The 19,591-nt window shown below is 41.2% G+C and overlaps 2 protein-coding genes across 4 annotated transcripts in view; both read right to left on the bottom strand.

Moving 5' to 3' along the window:
* The window catches only part of Adam18 (ADAM metallopeptidase domain 18), a 59,425-nt gene extending 48,949 nt beyond the window's left edge, over positions 1 to 10,476 (bottom strand). For both annotated transcript variants that reach the window (XR_007236262.3, XM_048456387.3), the window contains exons 1-5: positions 10,370 to 10,476; positions 9,728 to 9,801; positions 4,222 to 4,277; positions 2,064 to 2,142; positions 1,527 to 1,603 (exon numbers count right to left, since the gene is read on the bottom strand). Coding sequence is in view for 1 of the 2 variants with exons in the window: in XM_048456387.3 (XP_048312344.3) it covers positions 1,527 to 1,603; positions 2,064 to 2,142; positions 4,222 to 4,277; positions 9,728 to 9,801; positions 10,370 to 10,421 (338 nt within the window). In the remaining variant the exon portion in view is untranslated. The remainder of the gene's footprint in view (positions 1 to 1,526; positions 1,604 to 2,063; positions 2,143 to 4,221; positions 4,278 to 9,727; positions 9,802 to 10,369) is intronic.
* A 1,589-nt stretch (positions 10,477 to 12,065) lies between these two features.
* Positions 12,066 to 19,591, bottom strand: part of LOC125414431 (A disintegrin and metallopeptidase domain 3-like) — a 46,003-nt gene continuing 38,477 nt past the window's right edge. For both annotated transcript variants that reach the window (XM_048456392.3, XM_048456393.3), the window contains 3 exons: positions 17,990 to 18,155; positions 16,195 to 16,233; positions 12,066 to 12,223 (listed from right to left, as the gene is read on the bottom strand). In XM_048456392.3, the coding sequence (XP_048312349.3) occupies positions 16,203 to 16,233; positions 17,990 to 18,155 (197 nt within the window). In that variant the 3' untranslated portion in view covers positions 12,066 to 12,223; positions 16,195 to 16,202. The remainder of the gene's footprint in view (positions 12,224 to 16,194; positions 16,234 to 17,989; positions 18,156 to 19,591) is intronic.

Genomic DNA, 19,591 nt, shown 5'->3' with positions numbered 1-19,591 from the left:
ATAGAAACAGAATGGCAAGTTATCGACAGAAGTACAGATCAATAGGGTAGGACCAAGAACCCGGAAGTAAGCCCATACATCTTTTGCAAACTGGTTTCTGACAAACAGGCCAACATCTTAGGTTGGAGGTCTGACCTCCTTATGAACATTGTTGGAAAAACTAGATATTCACAAGTAGAAGAGTAACGTATGAAGGCGTAAGTCACAGACAATCCCACACCAGTTTGGAATTATGATTAATAGAATGGTTATTTATTCAAAGGGGGAAAAAACTTACAGATTACCGTCCCAGACAAGCCCCTCCGTGCGAACAGGAAAGGAGTCTAGAAGCCGGAAGTGGAGCCAGAAGCTGGAGAGGGAGAGGAGGACAACCGCTGCTTTTTTTTAAAGAGAGAGAGAGACCACGCCCTAATGGGCTGGTAACTCAGCGGCGATTGGCTGAAGGAGCAGAAGGAGCTCCTGCAGCAAATGTAGATCTTTTAACTTATATAGAATTCATCAAAAAGTTGACCAGAGAACTTAGAACAAGACCTGAAACTTTAAAAACACTAGAAGAAAAAATAAAGGAAAGACTTCAAGAATGAGCCTTGACGAGGACTTTGCTTAGAAAAGAGGAGCATTGGCAAGTGAGATAGAATTAACGTGAAAGTGTCTGCGCGGCAAAGGATCAACAGAGCAAGAATGTCCTACAGACTATCAGTCATTCATTTGTCCCACATCAGACAATTGCCAAAAACCTCAAAAATTAAGAAAAAAAAAGCAGCAACTGAGTCAATAAATGGAGAAAAAGTCATAAAAGTCACTTCTCGAAATATGTTCAAGGGACCAGTAATACATGAAAAAGTGTTCAAGTTCACTCGCTGTCAGATAAACACAAATCAAAGCTACACAGGAGTCTGGTGGGTGAGCGCAGGGGTGGAGCACTTGCAGGCCAGGCCCAAGGCCGTGGTGAGATGCTCAAACACTGGGAGAAAGGAAGAGAGAAATGCACTGAGATTCCTTCTGGTCCCAGTTAGAATGGCTATTACCCCCCCCCCCCCCAAAGCCAATGCTGGCAATGAGGAGAGAAAAAGAACTTTATATATTGCTGATAAAGGTGTCAGTCAGTATAGTCATTATGGAGTACACTAAGAGTTCCTCAAAAAAGAAGCCGCAGAAGAACCAACTATTGCATTCCTGGGCATGCACTTCATTAATCAGCTTTCCACTCCTCAGACAAAATGCCTGAGAAAACTTTAGATGGTGTCTTAGTTAGGGGTTCTATTGCTGTTAAAGCACTCTCAAGTCCTCATTTCTCAAACCATCCCTTCCTGCCCAATAGGAAACACCTCTGCTCAGGTGGCCTCGGCTGGGTTAATGTGAGTGACAGCTTAGGTCCACGTGGTAGCACAGATAAAAGGTCATCGGAAAAGAAACTTTCAGAGTCCCGCTGGTGGCTCCTCTTGATTTGTATCTGCTCGGCACGGCTTCGCTTTAAAGTGGATCCTTCTGCGCTTTTACATAATCGTTCTCTAGGATGCTATTACCTGAGGCCAGAGCAGATGTTGAGAGTCACAGTGGAATTTGGAAGTTCATCAACATACCCTCGGTAATAGCAATGCGTCTGCAAAACAGATCACACGGGTGAAGACGCAAATTCTTTTTATAATAAAAAAAACTGTGTTGTCAAATATTTTAGAAGGCTCATGGTAGCAAAAGATTTGATAATATTAAATCATGAATTGTGTAGAATTTTTAGTGCAAACTCTCAGGAAGTAAGATTTGGGGCCCTTTCTTTACTTGTGGGTTTTCTCCATTTTTCTATCTCTTTCCCAGGACATTTCTATGTATAGAAGTCATCCATATAATAGGTCATAGTCCCAAGGAGTTAAACATTTGAATTGGTGTCAACATGGGTCTTAGAAAGTAGCACCATGATAGAGTTTTCTTAGGATGTGCAAAGGCCCGGGTTCAGTCTTAGCAACCGAAAGCAAAGTCTAAAAGGGAGTTGTGGTCCAATATACTGTACATTCTTTTCAGCAACAACATATAAGATAACAAATATTAAGACATCTAATTCTTACCATAATATGTGAAGAGTCAGTATACAAAGATCCATTTTCATTATATGTATAAACCAAAAAATCCTGGGATAAGAATGAACTAGAAGGAAACCAACAGACAGAATTTCAGTCATCATTTAAAATGAATAAGCACATTAATAAAATAATGTTTAGTGCAATGGATTTATATAGTAGCATGATTTAATCATATTAATTTTAGTGTGGTATCATTGTTCATACTATTTTTTAAAAAACTGACATATGGGCAGAGTCAGGAGAATTCAACCCTGGGACAGCACTGTCAGGTATTTCTGTGTATGTCTTCATTGAACAAATACTCACTAGTATGTTTATCACATGACAGTCCCTCGTCTGGGCCTTGGAATATAGTCCTAACAAGACAGTCAGAGTCACATGTGGTTATATGACAAAGAGCAAGGCCTGGTTATTGTGGAGTGATTACACAGAGTATATAGTCATACATGACAGCACTCGTGATTACATGCCCAGACACAAGGGATAGGCCATAGGGACCTTCAAGAACTGGGACAAAATGAAAGGGTCTTGAGCCAGACATAGCTGTGCACATACGAAGAGTAGCAGTGAATACTGGGTCTGGCCTAGAGTGTGGAGTGACAGAGTGAGATGGAGTCACAGAGGATTGGGGTACATGTAGATAGTAGCCAATCAACGTTCTAAGAGAGTCACAGGCAATGCTATGTTGAGAACAATCTGCAAGGCAAATACACAGAAGCCAAAGCTAGTCAGAAGACTAATCCTGTCACCAGAGTCATCGCGATGGAGTCTGGAATGGTGATGGAAATCACGGTAGAAGCCCACACAGACCTGAAAAACCCTCTGAACCTTGGGCAAGGCAAATGTAAGAGAGATGCTAAGGATATACTTTTCTTCTTTCTTGTCTTTTTTCTTTTTTTCTTTCTCTTTTTTGGAAAACTGGAAAGGATGACTTGCCATTTGCTAAGATGCTCATGAGTAATGCAGATTTGGGAAGAGCATCTGGGGTCCACTTTTAGAAGGTTAGCAACACGACTTGGAGCAAACATTTGATTATGAAAAAGAAATAGTGACTGAGCACAGCATCCATTGCAATGAAGAACCACGTGGATATAAACTGACAGCAACCAACAGTCAGAGAATACACTTATAGCCACAAGACTGAACTGAAACACTAGCTGACTGAATACACATTAGACACGAGATTCATTTTGTATCCTCGGCTTGGAAAGGTGAAGAAGAATCTGCAAAGGGCTGATGCAGAGAGAATAACAAGATTAGGAGTACTGGTAAGAGTCAAACCAGGGCCAGGGGTTGATGACAGTCTGGAGTCCAGTGGAGTCCATTTTATGGAAAGGACATTGACCAGTTACGCCAAATGCCCTCAGCTGGTAGAGAATAAATGACTAAATGAAGATTAAAACAGAACCATGTTATTAAAAAATACCTGAAAGGTAGTGACAATCTTATCAAAATTTCTAATCCTGTTTAAATGGGATACATTGCAGAAGGGAAGGTCACTGTGAGGTTGGCTGACATCATGGAGGACGATGCAGCCACAAAGCAAAGAGGAAGACAAGCGGCGGCTGCTGCACGTCTTTGTTGTCCCTGAGGCTGCAAAGGGGCCACCCGATTCCTCTTGTAAGAAAGGCCGAGAAGATGCAATGATGACATAGAGACCGTGGGTGGGAACAGAGACGGACGAAAATTTCAAGTCAACTGTTGTTTAAGGACAGAAAGATTACTACGAAGCACTGAGACTTCCGTGAGCTGAAGCTGACACGGGAGATTTTTAATATGCAAAACATACTAAGGAAGATTGTTTTAAGTCACATATATAATTAGTGCACCATAAAATTGACTCTACCTGAATTTCTCAACAATAGGCAGTTGAGTACTATTTGTCTTCAGAAATCTATGCAATTTACCACGCTTGGGTCTAATGGAAGATTTCCGAATACAAAATTCATTTCTCAATTTAAAATATAAATCTGAAAAATTAAATACAAGAGCCTCATAGGCATAATATTCAGGACCTAACAAATTCTAAATTGAAAAGTTGATTGACCATCATACTACTGGATTTAAATACTGTATATAAACTTAAAAGAGTAAAAACTAAGCATAGGTATTTACTTTTTCCAAAAGAAAAAATACATCTTACTAGTTCCTGAGATGCAGAGAATGGGATTCACCATCAATTGTAATGACATAAGCCACCTAAAATAGAACAAATTGAAAGATAATTTAGTAATGCAGACATATGCAACGTAAGACACTATTTTTCACTCAATAAAACTATCTCAGCACATTAAAAATGACCATATTCTTTAGAATATATTGCATTAATTAGTAAGATTTTAGAGTTGGTTGACTTTGGAAGAGTGTGATTTAGTGTGTTGCTTGAAATGCTTAAAAAGGAAAATATTTTGAAAACTATAATTTTTAGAATTACTGATATTTTATTAATTGATTTTATACATTTCTAATGAAAATAAATAAACAATGATTGAAAGTTATATTATACATCAAATATAATGAACAAATAACAATTTATAAATACATGCATATTATAGTATACACATCTCAACTCTCAACATGTAAAACTACAAAGGGGTTAAAAACAAGCCTAAAAGACTAAGCAGACAAAAAACCAAGAGCAATGCCACAGCCCAGGGGCAGGGCTCCCAAATATCAGGAACTGAGTAACAATCACCCTCTTCCATGTTACACAAAACCAAGCAGAATGGGAGGTGATTGCAGAGCCGCTTGGTTCATGCCTACAGATGGAGATCACACCAACCCAGCAACTCACTTTAAGTTAAACTACCAGAACCCGTGAGCTTTGCAGGAGACACGGGCAGTGTTGCTCATGACCAGACACACCCAGGAAGTTCAAGAACACACAGTTATAGAAGGGAAGCTCATAACCCAGATCTGGGGCAAAGCTGATACTAGCAGCCCCTTATGACCCATGCTAAGCAGTACATCAGATCCAACACATTGTTCTAGAATAAATGAAGAATCAAGACTGCAGTGATACATCTTATGAAAATATTTCTTATGCTGGAAGAGACTGGAACCTTTGCTGTACCTCACAACTGAGTTAATAATAAGCCACGTAAGAGTCCCTTGGTCTTTGAGCCTCAGGCTCTTACACTCTTTCCGCCCCCTCTTCTGCAGTGCTCCCTCAGTCTTCGGGGGGGGGGGGGGGTTGTGGGACTGTATTATACTCCTGTCCATGGAAGAATGCTTTAGTATGCCTGTGTGTTTTGACACTCATTTTTTTAAAAAAACAGCAAATAGAACAAAAAATGTCCTTATACAGTGAATATCTGCATTCATGCTGGAAATATCATTCATTAAACAATACAGAAAACTGACCACAAGAAAGGAATGAGAGTCATTTTACAGAAATCTGTAAGGTTTTGCAAGGGATTAAGTTACGCACCCTGACTGGTCCATCTAAGTCAGGTACCAAACAGTACTGCAAACACCATGAGTAAGTAACATCCATATGCTTTTTCCAGCATTGATGGTGGATATTTGTTGTAAGAATGCTCTAGACCCGTTGGTTGTACACACACACACACACACACACACACACACACACACACACACACACTGCTCTTAGTCGGGGACATGGAAGAGATTACAACCATGGCCATGCATTAATTTAGGTTGTAAAACTGATTTCATGAGAAATACCAGGCAATTAAGGTTAATTGTTACTCTCTACTCTTACAGGCAGGTTAAATAAATAAACGGGCTGAGTACACAGTAAGCTAATTCCTTACTAAGACCTCAGGGTATATGCTTAATTCAGCTTTTGGGTCCAGTGAAAGTTCTAGTCTCTTAGAATATAAGCAACATTTTCACAACAGTTTAGGCTGGCTTCACCCCCAGCTAACAGCTTTCCTCAGCAGGTATCCCATGACTCTGGCATCTCCAGCATCTTGGGGTCTCCAAGGCAACCCAGGCTTCAACTTCACAACTTCATGCAATGTACTCTCTTCTGGGCCTCCACTCAAGGACACCCCTGACTCAAGCCTGGCCCCAGCAACATTCCTTTGATGCAGAGGCAATTTCCATAACCTGTTTCTTTTATCCTTAACTCTAAAGCCAGAAGAACATGGCTGAAGCTGCCAAGTTATGCTGTTTGCTTGAGCTGGAACATGGCCCCCTTTGTCAACTACATCTTCACCTGCTTTCTGTTATTGCTTCCTTCACTGCTTAAGTTTGGATGTTTTAGAACTTGCTCTGTAGACCAGGCTGGGCTCAAACTCAGAGATCTGCCAGTCTCTGCACCCCACCTGGCTCTAAGCTTTTCATCAATGCCTTTTCACAAGTTGGAAATTTACCCGGATGAGATCCACCTGCCTCTCCCTCCCAAGTGCTGGCATTAAAGGTGTGCACCATCACCCTCGTTCAAAGCTTTTCTTTAGTTCCTCCCCATTATAAATCTTCATTAGAGTTGCTACCAAAAACCACATGACAGTCTATATTAGGCTATTTTGACAGAATCGTCAAAATTCTTCACTTTTGTCTTGGGCCAATTGTTTGGACAGGGGCAAAAAGCTACCACTCCTGCATCAAAATATCACAAGAATAATCTCTAAGCAACATACTGAAATTCTCCTCTTCTGAATTCTCTTGAGGTAGCGCCCCCCCCCCACAGTTCATGAAATTACATTCAGCACCATCTTCCATGTTCCTATGAGTATGACCCACTAAGTGGTGCTTAAAGTTTTCTGCTGCTTTCCTAACCCAAAGTCCCCAAAGTCTATATTACTCCAAACAAAAGAATGGTCAGGCCTATCACAGCAATATTTCATTTCTAATACCAACTTCTGTCTAAGGGTTTTTATTGCTTTGAAGGGACACCATGACCATGGCAACTCTTACAAAGAAAAAAAAAGTTGCAAAACGAAAGAGATAGAGATCAACAACATTTGGTGCTGCCTGCCCGTGACGCTGACAACCCCTATAACAGTGTAACTGAACACATGATTTTACAAGATTGATAATAATTTTTAAATGCTTGACAACGCTAGTGAGATACTAACTGTACAAAAGCATTGTTCTGCTTTGTTGATTCTTAAAGCTTTGAAAGTCTTGACTGTTATTATTTTGATAATATAGGAAAAAAACAGTACTTTTCAACTTACGCGAAAACATTAAAATTGCTTACAAGTTCAAGTTTGACATATACAATAAAACTTTGTGTGAAGTAAGGTAGTCCAGTCCTGCAAAAATGATCTTTAGACTCATTGCAAGCTTTTTCCAAATGTCAATGACACCCCACACAAAACTAGGAAAAAACTAAAATGAGCTTGCAACCTAAAAAGTCCTGGAGTCGAAGCAATTTTAAACAAAAAGAACAAAGAAGAAAGCAACATAAATGACTTCAAAAATATGCAACAAAACCATAGTAATCAAAATAGCATGGTGTTAAAATTTAAAAGAATAAACCATTATGGGCCAATAAAATAATATGGAAAATTTAGATGTAAACTCACATTTAAAACCATCTGATTTTTTTTTTACAGAGGTAATAGAAAAAAAAATCATTGCAAGAGGGACAAACTTTTCAATAAATGGCACTGGAAAATTGTTTATACACATAAAGAGTGAAATTAGATTCAGTACAAATAAAGATATTTAGCGTCATTGTTCATGGTAAAAGATCAAAGCCACAATGAGTCATTATGGTCTTGAAAGTGTTATTAGTACCAAAAAGACAGCAGACAACACGTGTTGGTGAAGATGTAATGAAATTAGAATTCTCATACACCAGTAGTGGCAATGTTAATGGTTCATCCACTATGGAAAATGGAGGAGAGATGGCTCAAGAATATTCAGACATAAATTATCACATAGCCCTTCAATTCAACATACCTATATATCTAAAAGGGAAAGGTCGATACAAACTTATATGCTACCGTGCAATATCCATTACAAATGTCTCAGAATTGCCAAGATATGAAGACGAAAATGTGCATTGATTGATGCATGATCAAAGAACAGGTGGAGGGTGTATGTGTGTGTGTATGTGTTTGTGTGTGTGTGTGTGCACATTGTAAACAGGATTGAGGTTTTTGTTTATTCTTTAACATAATCCTCTATCAGTGTATTCACACACACACACACACACACACACACACACACACAATGACCTTCATAGGAGGTAATGCTACCATATTTACTTAGATGAATCCAGATGCTGCAGCATTAGGTAAAATGTACCAGCTACTGAATGACCAATACAAGGTTGTACTTACATGCTGTGTCTACAGAATCAGACTTAGAGAAAGCGAATAGAATGTTGGTTGTCAGGCTCCAGAAAGAGGGGGAAAGAGAACTGTCACTTCGTGGGCATAAAGTTTAAATTATGCGATATGAATCAGCTCGAGAGAACTGATGCACACCCAGCAAGCATGTAAATGTTTGTTAAAGATGGTAGATCATTTGGTCATGTTCTTGCCACAAAGAAAAGCCCCGAAGCACATCAGGAAAGTCTAGGAAGTACTGCGTCTATTTAGTAAATTCAGGGTCTTAACGGTTTCACAGATGTGCGCAGATGCCAACACCCATAAAAATGTGCATTCAATGTGTGCACTTTTACAATCTAGAAAAGCCCAACAGAGCTTTAAAAACCATTTCTCAAAAGTAGACTCTACCATAAATCAGCTTCGAGACCTGCGAATAAGGGCTGGTGAGGCAGCCCAGCAGATAGAGGTGCCTGTCTCCAGGCTTGACTGTTTGAGCTCTGTCTTTAGGGCTGGCAGGGCAGAAGGAGAGAAGTGGCCCTCTCAGACTGTCCTCTAACCCTCACACAGGGACTGTGGCACGCATGCACGCAATCAGAGACACCCGTGGGGGAGGGGCGGTAAGTCAATTTTGAATTATTTTGTTTATTTATTTTCTGTGCATGGGTGTCTTGTCTGGGTGTAAGTCTGTGCAGGACACACATACAGTGCCTGGGAAGGCCAGAAGAAGGTGTCAGATCTCCTGGAAGTAAAACCACAGACAGTGGTGAGCTGCCATGTGGAAGAGTGGTTAGTGTTCCTTAATCCCCAAGCCATCTTTCCAGCCTCAATGACTACATCTTCAAAAATCAAAACAAGGGTAATTCCAAATTTTTAAAAAATATGCCAAACTGTAGTCAAGTATTAACACCTCCACCCCCACCCTGTTCTCAGTGAGAAAAAGTATTTCCTCTCTACATAATAGCTGTTAGGACCTTCAGTATCCAGAACTAGAAAGGCAAACTATCTTCCAACTTATTTGTATATAACACACATGTGTGTAATATATGCTATATATAATATTATACATATTCCTTTCTCTAACTTAATTCAGCTTATGACAACATTTTACTGCGAAGCAATTCATTGTGTAGAAGCTACTAACAGAGCTTTTGATTTGCACGTTGGGTCAATGTCATGCACATTTCACATAAAATTGTTTTATATTTTTTTTTAGACCAGAATGATTACTGGGAAATGTTCACTATTTCTTGCAATTTAAAAATAAAAAGAGACTTTAAAAGGAGATGGGAAAGGGGAAGTGACACAGGAGAGGAGAGGGTGAGGGTGCTTAGGACCAAAGCAGAGGTCAACAAAAGGCCACCCTCAGGCTTGAGGCATGAGCAGAAAACCCGGACTGACCTCTCCTTGAACTCCGCTCTCGGGCGGGTCTATCTTCCTTGGCACGGTGACTTGCAGCCATATTCCTTCCGAATCTGCAGCAAGAACGTGGATTTTGTTGTTTGGGGCTTTTAATTTCGGTTGCTTTGGTTTATTTCCCGAATCCATACTCCAGCCACCGTTGCTCAGTGCACCCTGAGCCCTAATGTGGTCAATAAACTTGCTTGCTCTAAACCCACTGTTTTTCTCAATGCACAACTTCCGGTGACGTTCTAACGACCCATTAAAAATGGTGTAGATATAGACAAAATAGAGACAATGTTCAACCTTGCCTCCCTGCTCCTCCTCAGAATCATGCTGAGGCGGGTGTCTCTCGGGGGTCTGGGGAACAATTAGACAGGGGATGATGGTGCACAGGCACCTGTGGCCTCCCTTCCCAGAATTTGGGGACCTTGGAACACTAGTCAGATTTCCTCTTGTTGGTCCAGACATAAAGACAGAGCAGAAGCCACTATGATTATCCTGGGTTCACCTGGCCTGGGCTGGACTGGGGATGAGGTGGGGCAAGATGGAGGAAGGACATCACTAGGATCCAGGAGCACAGAAGTCCTCTCTGTTACGGGAAAGCAAAACGGAAGGAGTGCGAGGCTCGCAGGGCCTTACCGAGGCCGGCTAACAGCATGGCAAACTCGGCGAGTATGAAGAACAGAGGCATGGCTGGACCGGAGTGCAGAAAGCACAGCGGAGCCCAAGACCGTTGGCAGCCGAGGGGCACGTGGGCAGCGTGGGAGACGCCCACCAAGGGATCGCCCGCCCGAGGCTCTCAGGGCCTCTATCTGGCTCAGAACAGACGACAGCTTCTAGCCCAGGCCCTCGCAGGAGGCATAAAAGTACACACAAGCAGAACTTGTCTTGCTTGGTTATTTTTGTTCTCTCCATATTTTTTCTTGTATTGTGATGGAAGACAGAGAGCAAGCTAGAAATGCTACCTATTATCAAGGTGACAAATGAGTAAATAGAACGTGATCTTGGCAAGGCAATCATAAAGCATAAAGCGTTCCTCTCCTGTCTTCTTTTCTTACTGTGCTTGCTTATGATTGGTAGAGGGAAGAGAAGGTTATCTTATAATGCAACTTAAGTGTGTTCTGTTAACGGTGACTATCTCAGGGCTTCTATCGCTGCAACAAACCACCAGCTAAACACTGAGTCTGATAGAATTTCCCCCGCCATCCTTTCTTCATTTCTAGTCACTAGGAGCCCTAAACCAGTTTACTAGTTGTAAACTAATTCTTGCCTTTACATATGTGTGACATGGTCTTTCTGAGTGACATTTTAGCATAATGACTATTTTATATATGATTTTATATATGACTGTTTTTTATATGATCACCATTTTATAGTGATATTTGTGGTCTGTTAAAGGCGGACTAATACTGAGTTGGGTGGATGTTCCGCATTTATCCAGTACAGTTGAAGGCATTTGAAAAAAAAAGAGCATCTGAGTCTCTGCGATGAAGCTTGGATCCTCTTTGCTATGGGCAAAGGCTCGATCACCATGACCGACCTTGATGGTGATGAAGAGCGCACTAACTCAAGTATCAGGTTCAAGGTGTGCGGATCTACCCTCAGCCTAGACCAGGATGGGAGTTAGGGCCATGAAGGCGGAAAATCACATCCAGAAAGCTCAGCTTCAAGAAGGATGCGGCAGAGTTCGGGCTTACCACATTTTAGGAATAAAATATCAATTCACAACTCAACCCAAGACTAGGTTGGGGAACCAGCTTATTTATTGGGGTTACTCACAGGACCAAGGCAGATGTATCAACCAGAAGGCTGTGTGACCTTGGTCGTGACTCTCTCATGAAAAGATTCATCCCTAGAATTACTTGCCTGGCTTACAGGCAGCTGAAGAGAACCACAGGGAGGGTCCTCTGAGCCTTAACAACTGCCCAAAGGGAGCTCCCTGTGTCGTGAGTTTTATGGCCCTGGTTCCTGCCCATTAGGAGGAATGCTTCAGTTCAGAAATAGCCCACAGCAGCAAATAACAAGAAATATCCTAATTCTAATTCTCAAGGGGCTATAGGGTCGTTATCAGTACCTCTGATCAGAAACTCAGTCTAGGACATTCCTTTAAGAAAATGAAAATAGTGACTATTTGGGACCCACAGGAAGAGCTCCCACCCAGGGGATCTCTCTCTGGGCATCCTGAAACTTGACGTGATAGGGCAGGGGAGTGAATAGGTTGTCGCACTTGCTGGCTCTTGACTTTGGGCACTTGGCAGGGAGTAGGCGTAGATAGTGGAGTGCTAAGTGCTGATCTCCCTGGCACAGAGGAAAGAAGTCACAGACACAAGCCTGCTTACTTTCAGCCACAGGTTTTATTTGGAGGTATGTAGAACCGAAATCTGTAAGCCAAAGAAAGAGAGACAGGCTGGCTCTTGTTCTCGGACCAGACCACAGAAGGTGAGTTTCTTGGGGGTGTCCTTCTTCCACTGTGTCTTTGATGTTGCATGACAGCTGTTGTAAGAAAAACACACACACAGGAAGTAGACAAGCTTAATTCTCACCATTATTCTCATCATTAGAAAATTCTCATCATTATTAAAAAGCTACCCAATTTATACTGTGAAACTATAGGTACAGAAACTTAATTAACTAACAATGAATTAACAAGATAAGTCTATGACTGTACTCTGACCTTCTCTGAGATTCACAAAGTTTGTAAAGCCAAGGTGTTTTTTTCCAAGTTCTTTTTTGTTTTGTATGTAACTAGTTTGCAATGACCATATGGAAAGAGTATGTTGTTAGATGTGTTTTATGTGTTTCAGCAGCATTTTCTAAACTTGACGTGAAGAACAGAAAACCACCCAGAAGGTAAGTCCCTAGTGCTGAAGATGCCACGCCCTTCAGACACAGGGCCCAGAAACCCCTGAGCTGGTACTGATCTGAATACCCCATTCCTGAGCCTATCTTTTATCATAGCAAAAGACGCCACACAAACTTTCAAAGGAGGGAAGCCGCTGTGATGCCCACGAACTACACGAAAAATCAGCAGGGCACAATAACCCAAAGGGTGAAGGAGAGGCATGCACACCTTGATGCTAACCAACAGTTCCCTAAAAGGCTCACTCAACCAGAGGGAAGCCACACCTGGTACTGGAAACCTTGTCAACTGCCCAGGGCTGGTTAAGCAATGAATCCTAGAAAAGAACCTAGAACCAAAACATTCCTAAACCAGCCTTACCCCTAACTACACTTTAAGTATTCTAAATATTTGTCCTTATACCCACAGGTAAGCGTAGTCTTTACCCCTCAGCAAGGAAACTTCTCCTACAACAAAGACCATGATAGAAAGTCACAGCCTATCAAAATGCACAGAGTCGAAGAGCCCAGTCCTGATGAATACATCTACAACACCACTGCCTTGCTCAGGGAACACTGTGGGAGAGGGGACGGAAAGGCTGTAAGAAACAAAGAACCGGGAGTTTGCTGTGAGATCGTGTCTCCTAGTGGTGTTAGAAGCTACACCCATGAACATCTCGCAAGCATGACAGCCTAAACATGATCTGAAGGAGAACGACAGACACGCTGAAGTAGGAGAGGAAAAGCTCAGGATGCCTCAGCCCCACACAAAGAACGGTAGGTAACTAAGGAAAGCTGAGAGCAGGAGAAACAGTCTTTCCCAGGAAAGAACATATCAAGGGATTATCAATACTGAATGGCCGGTCCTGGAACCGTATGTACAAGGAACCGTGCACAGACAGAGCCTGTAACAATTAATGAAGAAAGAGGCTGTGACTTTGAGAGAGAACAAGGAGGGATTAGAGGGAGAAAGGGAAAGGGGGACGTGATGTAACTGTATTATAACACAAAAAAAATTAAAGAAGTAACTTTTAAAAAAAGAAAACCATCAACAGGAAACAGAAGCAATGCAGAAGAATTGAGTTTTTTACTAATCAATGTTCAGTGACAAAAAGTGCTTCCCAGCCTCATGTGTAGTGTGAATTCTAGTTGGTCGCAATAATGAGAACTCCCTAGTGCTGGGATTAAAGCCATGGAATTCCAAATCCTGGGATCAGCTTGTATGATCTCTGATTCTCTTTTAGACAGATATTCAGTCTCGTGTAGCCCAGTGTGGCCTTGAACTCACAGAGCTCTGTTCTGTCCCCCGAGTGCTGGGATTAAAGGTATGCGCCACCGCTGCCCGCTGCCCGGTCTCTGTGGCTAACCAGTGGCTTAGCTCTGCACTCTGATCTCCAGGAAGCTTTATTTGTTAGATCACAGAATATCACTATGTCTGTGTGCATCACCAGCAGCTGCCTCTTCTACAAGGGATCAAAGGTCAAACTCATCCGCCCCCACACACGTCTGCACATGACGCTGATTGTATGTAGTACTTGGTCACTGTCACGTGTCCTTACTCTATCCCACCTGTCAGCACCCAACACTTTTTTTTTTTCCTGTGATCCAGACTTACCTTTTTCACACCTTTACTGTGTGGTCAACAGGCTATTTTATGCCAAGAAATGTATAAGATAAATACTACATCTGATCAAATCCTGCTCTTACCACTTTAGAAACAGTTTGACTACACCCCCATTCACATGTGGCTAAATGAAGGCTCATATCATGGCACCCTCAAACTTATGATTAGCTTGGGATTTGTCTTAGTATATTTTCTCTCTCGGTATTCATAAACTCAGAAATCCACTTTTGGAGGAGTAACAAGAGAGCAAACTTTGGATACAGAGAGGGCCTATAAATTTCAATACTTATAATTTTCTATCTTATTTACGTTATTCTTTCTACTTTGTTGGCTCTTGTTTGTTGATTTTGGCTTGTCGTTTGGTGGCGGCAGTAGTGCTGGCTTCCTGTTGTATGCCCACAAACATTATTTTTTCAGTGTTTCTTTTCTTTTTCTTTCTTTTCTGTTTTTGTTTTGTTTTGTTTTGTTTTGTTTCAAGATAGGGTTTCTGGGTTTCTCTGTGGAGTCCTAGCTGTCCTGGAACTTGTTCTGTAGACCAGGCTGGCCTTGAACTCACAAAGATCCACCTGTCTCTGCTTCCCTGGAGTGCTGGGATTAAAGGTGCCCACCTCTCAGTTTATCAGTGTTTTTTAAGGAAATACATTCACCTTCAAAATTTCTCCATGAGCTATCCTTACCACTCCTAGTCTGAAACGCGAGGGAGGCATCTACACTTCTGCCCCTACCACAGTACGCTATTCACAAAATAATGTGAGACAAACAGCTTAGCATTTGAAGCAGAAGTTTGAATTCTCAGTGGTACAGGTGAGTCTGACCTTTTATTCAGAGTGAGAGATGTGGCCTCCAAGGACCCTGCTGAGCTTTCCTTCTCCCCCCTGCTGCCTGACTTCCACTTCTGCCAGCCACATCCACGACAGTAACCAAGCAACCTGGCTCAGGCTCTCTTCTGGGGTATTCATGTGTTAAAAGCCACCCTTGAAAACGTGCACCCAGGTATTTCTGCCAGCTGCATTTCTACAGAGCACACACTGGCTGTGGACAGTCGGTGCCTCTACCACTATCTCTGATGTCACCTGGGTTTCTGGTTTGAACATGTTGCCAAGATAAGGGCAATGAGATTGTGCTGAGATGATTACAATTTTAAATAGGAATTTTTCAGTCTTGGTGTGTACCCCACTCTCCCACCCCAATGTTTAGTGACAGATGAAGCGACAGCAACCCATTAACTCAGCTATCAGAGTCAGATGCAAATGAATGGAAGACAGGAAGCTGGATGGATGTTTGAGGTGATGCTTTGTTGAGCTTTGGAATTTTTCTACTTGTTCAGGTGTAGTATATAAAATATCTTTAATTTTACATAAATGAGTAAAAATTTTGAAAAATATATATGGATCTCTCTTTTATCTTGTCTTATGATAAGGAATTGTCTTTCTGTTTGGCAAGGTGTGCATCGTCTTTCCTGAACCTCCATCAACATCAATTCCACCCCTTGTTTTCAGGTAGATTGTGAGGTATACCTGTCAGGTTGGTTCTGACAGTTTGAACTTGAGAGGCATGCCTTAAACTACAGCTACGCAGGCAGGAGGCACTGTTACAACTTCCTACATCTACTTCCTCATTTCTAAAGCTAGATAGCAGTTCCCATTGAACCTCGGTGATGAAGAAAAATATGGAAATATTGGAAGACAACCTCCTATACCTTTGCAAACTAGACCCTTAAACAAAAAGGTGTATTTGTTTGTAAATACTTTCTAAGAATATATGGAAAATTCCTTTAAAGAGATTTCTTTTAAAAATCGGATTACTGGCTGTTTACATTGAAGCTTTCCAATGCAAAACAATACAAAGAGCAAACGCTTTCTGCTGGTCTTGTTACAGCCTGTGAAACGAGCAAGTAGGAACCTGCTTGAGGAAATCCAAAAGCAGCTGTGGACCCATGCTGAGGTCTTGTTCACAGAGTATAGTTATAACATTTTCTCGGCAACTTGGCGCCCGCAATCACCTTTGACTCTATGACTGGTTGCTACCTTCGTAAATCGATCTGTTACAAAAGAGATAGGATTGTTTTTAGGATTATACAACACTGTCATTAAGGAAGAACAATCACAAAAAGCGTCACAAGCCAGATTTGTATTAAATGATCAATCGCTGTGGTATCAATACAATTTTTGCAAGTGATAGCCCATAATGAGACAGTACAGTGTTTGGTTTTTCCAAATCCTAACTTTCAAATTCTGGGTTATTACTTATTTGTTTGTTTACATTGGACGGTTTCGGTTTATATAGTTTTGGCTTTGGACTAACAGTCTAAACTATTGCTCCCCTCTATCTCGTCTACATGGAAATTGATGAGATATTAAAATACCTATCATCAAAGCAGTTTTTATTATTTACATACATATGTGTGTGTGTATAACAAATTCTTACCCCTCTTCAGTTTTGTTTCTACCAAGTAACTATACATAATTATTTTGATTTACCTTCACTAATGAGGCTTCTAATAAGATCTTTCAGCTACATTTAACAACATTAGTGGTATTAGAGAGCCTCTTGATCCCTTATAATGTAATAGGGTAATACACTAGGCATGCCATTATAGTTGTCAAGATTCTCCTGGGCCACCTATGGTGACTTCAGGTTTGAGCAACTAACTAGGGATCATCAACTCAAGTAGAATGTAGGTGACTTTAATTGATTTTTGCATAATTCTTTGATGCTCCATGTCAAGAATATGACCTATAGGGTTGTGAGTGTGGATATATGTTTGGTAATCTGTTTGAAAAGGAAAAGAGATAGACTGGGCGGACACAACAATCACCATCCATGGAGTGCTGAGGGCCACACGTCTGTGCCTCAGCCCCATTTCAATTTGGCCTCTTGCGACCCAGGAAGCCACCTATATTTGTAAATCTTATCTGCTTCAACATGGTTTTGCTATGCTTTTTAAACCATGATTCCTTTCTGTGGTACTTCTTCCAACAATCAAAATTTCTAGCAATTATTCAGATTTTCCCAAAATGTTCCAACAGTACAGGAATCTTTATGCCAATTGTCATGTCATTTGGTGACTCTGAAGGAATTTGATTGCTTTATAGGTGTCTACATAAACCATCAGGAACATTGCCCTAAATATAACTAGTTGCTGCCACCTCCTGCCTAATCTGAGAACTAGGGATGGTATTGGGGATTAGGCATCATTGTTTGCTTATAGTGAGGACTCCGAGAGACTGGCTGTTTACCCTCGTTCCATCATCCCGCCTTCCCTGAAAACCCACTAAACAAAGTGTGGCTTGCCCTGATATTATAGCTGAAACAAAAGCTGCACAACACCTTAATAGCAGCCTAGAAACACACAAGTGGTGTGAATCGCTTGCACACTCTGGCGCAGCCTTGCTCTGCGCTCTGGCTTTTCTTGCCTTCTGCGTATTCAATTCGCAGGTCTGCTCCTGATTTGTCTCTGCGGATCCCTCTATGTGCAAAAATGGCGTGCAGTGTGAGGACACGTAGGTTGCCTGGGAAATCAACAGAACCTTCTAAATCAATTACAGCTCCGGAGGCTTTTCATTTGAAAGGTCCTGAAGATTGGCTGAGTTGCTCCCATTGTCTTTGGCACAACAGGACATGAAAAGATGCCCATCAGAAAACGGAAATCGATTTTTCTATATCCTGAAAACCCTTTGCTCTGGCATTCTAGCAATTCGTGCAATCAACCATTCATCCAAAAAGCCGTACATACATTACATAGCTTGGTTCAAATACTTGCGTAGTGCATTTTCAATACCAACACGCTTACTTACCCTCCTCTTACAGGCTCTTCCTTGTGCCAGAATTTTTTTGAGATATTCTGCCTAACAACCATGATGGCAAACATGATGAGGAAAGGCAGGAAAACATAGAAACTGATCAAAAGTCCCTTCTTATATCGGTTATCACGCCGCTTGACAATCAAAGGTGTGCTCTTATCTGAAAATGGGAAAATCTCATTTAGGTTTCTCAAAAACTATCATTGACGCAGACCAGGGAGTGATTTGGATTATTTTGTTTGGTCCTCTGTGACTTCTCAGTTTTACTTTTATATACTGTTATGTTAGTTCGTTTTGAATTCATTTTTATGTGCGGTATATGGATCTGAACATTCTTTAGCGTGGAATTGTTTGGTCTCTTAAAGCAGAGAGACGAACAACACTGGGCCAGAAAAGGTCGCTGCCTGGAGCTGAATTTGTTTTACTTTACTTTTGTTTTATTCTGTTGCTTCAAAAATCTTCATCCTTGAATTAAATTATCTGTAGTTTTAAAACCAATCTGTTGTGCCACACATGGTCCGTTTCTGAGCCTTTCAATTACATTTGTGCGGCTGCACCCTTGCCCACACCTCAGACTCTTTCTCTCATTTACACACTTCACCATCTTCTCTCCATCTCTTCCCCTATTTACATTTTTCTGTGGTTTTAATGATTCCAGAGCTCCAGTTACTCTAACAATAACTCACTCCCTCTTATTTACTTTTCCTTCCTCTATTTTTTCTTTGTTTAAGTAATAACCCATAGTCTTAACTCATTTCTCCAAAATCTTTCCCTTAGTTACTCACATCTTAGTATGTACTGTATTATCTTTGTACTTTATCCCCTGCCCCAAGCTAGTGGAGATGGATAAGAGATTGCTTATAATTAATCGACTTTTACTGTATCTTTATTACTAGGTATGTCTATCAATTGTGGCTATTTCTGTAGTTAATATTCTACTCTGAGGGGCTGGGGAGTCCTGAGTTCAATTCCTGGAAACTACATGATGGCTCACAACCGTCTGTAAAGAGATCTGGTGCCCTCTTATGATGTACAGCTGTATATGCAGGCAGAACAGTGTATGTACATAATAAATAAATCCTTTTAAAAAATCTCTTCTGAGTTGTATTAGAAATCTTGCCTGGGACCCTGAAGGCTTAGTTATAGAGCTATACCTCAATTTGAGAAAGAACCAGTGCTGAACCCTAGTAATATAGGAACATTGCAAAAATGGCAACTAAAATAACGTGGGTGATTAAAAAATTCCAATCAATGATCTAAACTCAGATGCCTAAGTCTCAAAATAGAATTACAAGAAAACATGACAAAATCCAGGTGTGAAAATCATACTACTAATTCCATAGTAATGGATTCTGATGAAAGTGCATTAGATAAACTCCCAAAGAAACAATACAAAAGGAGGAGGAGGAGGAGGAAGAGGAGGAAGAGGAGGAGAGTCAAAGCAAAGGAGGATCAATGAAGTCAAGGTGCTGGGATGTAAGTGGCTGTTGAGTTGCTAGCCAAAAAAGGACACCCATACCAAGACCTGCCTCCAAACCTCTGAGCAGACAGGGCAGGAAGAACAAAAGCATCAGAGGATGGGAAGAGGCCCTCCCT

The sequence above is a fragment of the Myodes glareolus genome, chromosome 23 (genome assembly GCF_982192425.1).
Source record: "Myodes glareolus chromosome 23, mMyoGla1.1, whole genome shotgun sequence".
Taxonomy (NCBI): domain Eukaryota; kingdom Metazoa; phylum Chordata; class Mammalia; order Rodentia; family Cricetidae; genus Myodes; species Myodes glareolus.
Note: the sequence above shows the minus strand (reverse complement) of the source record. Positions and strands in the feature narration are given on the sequence as shown.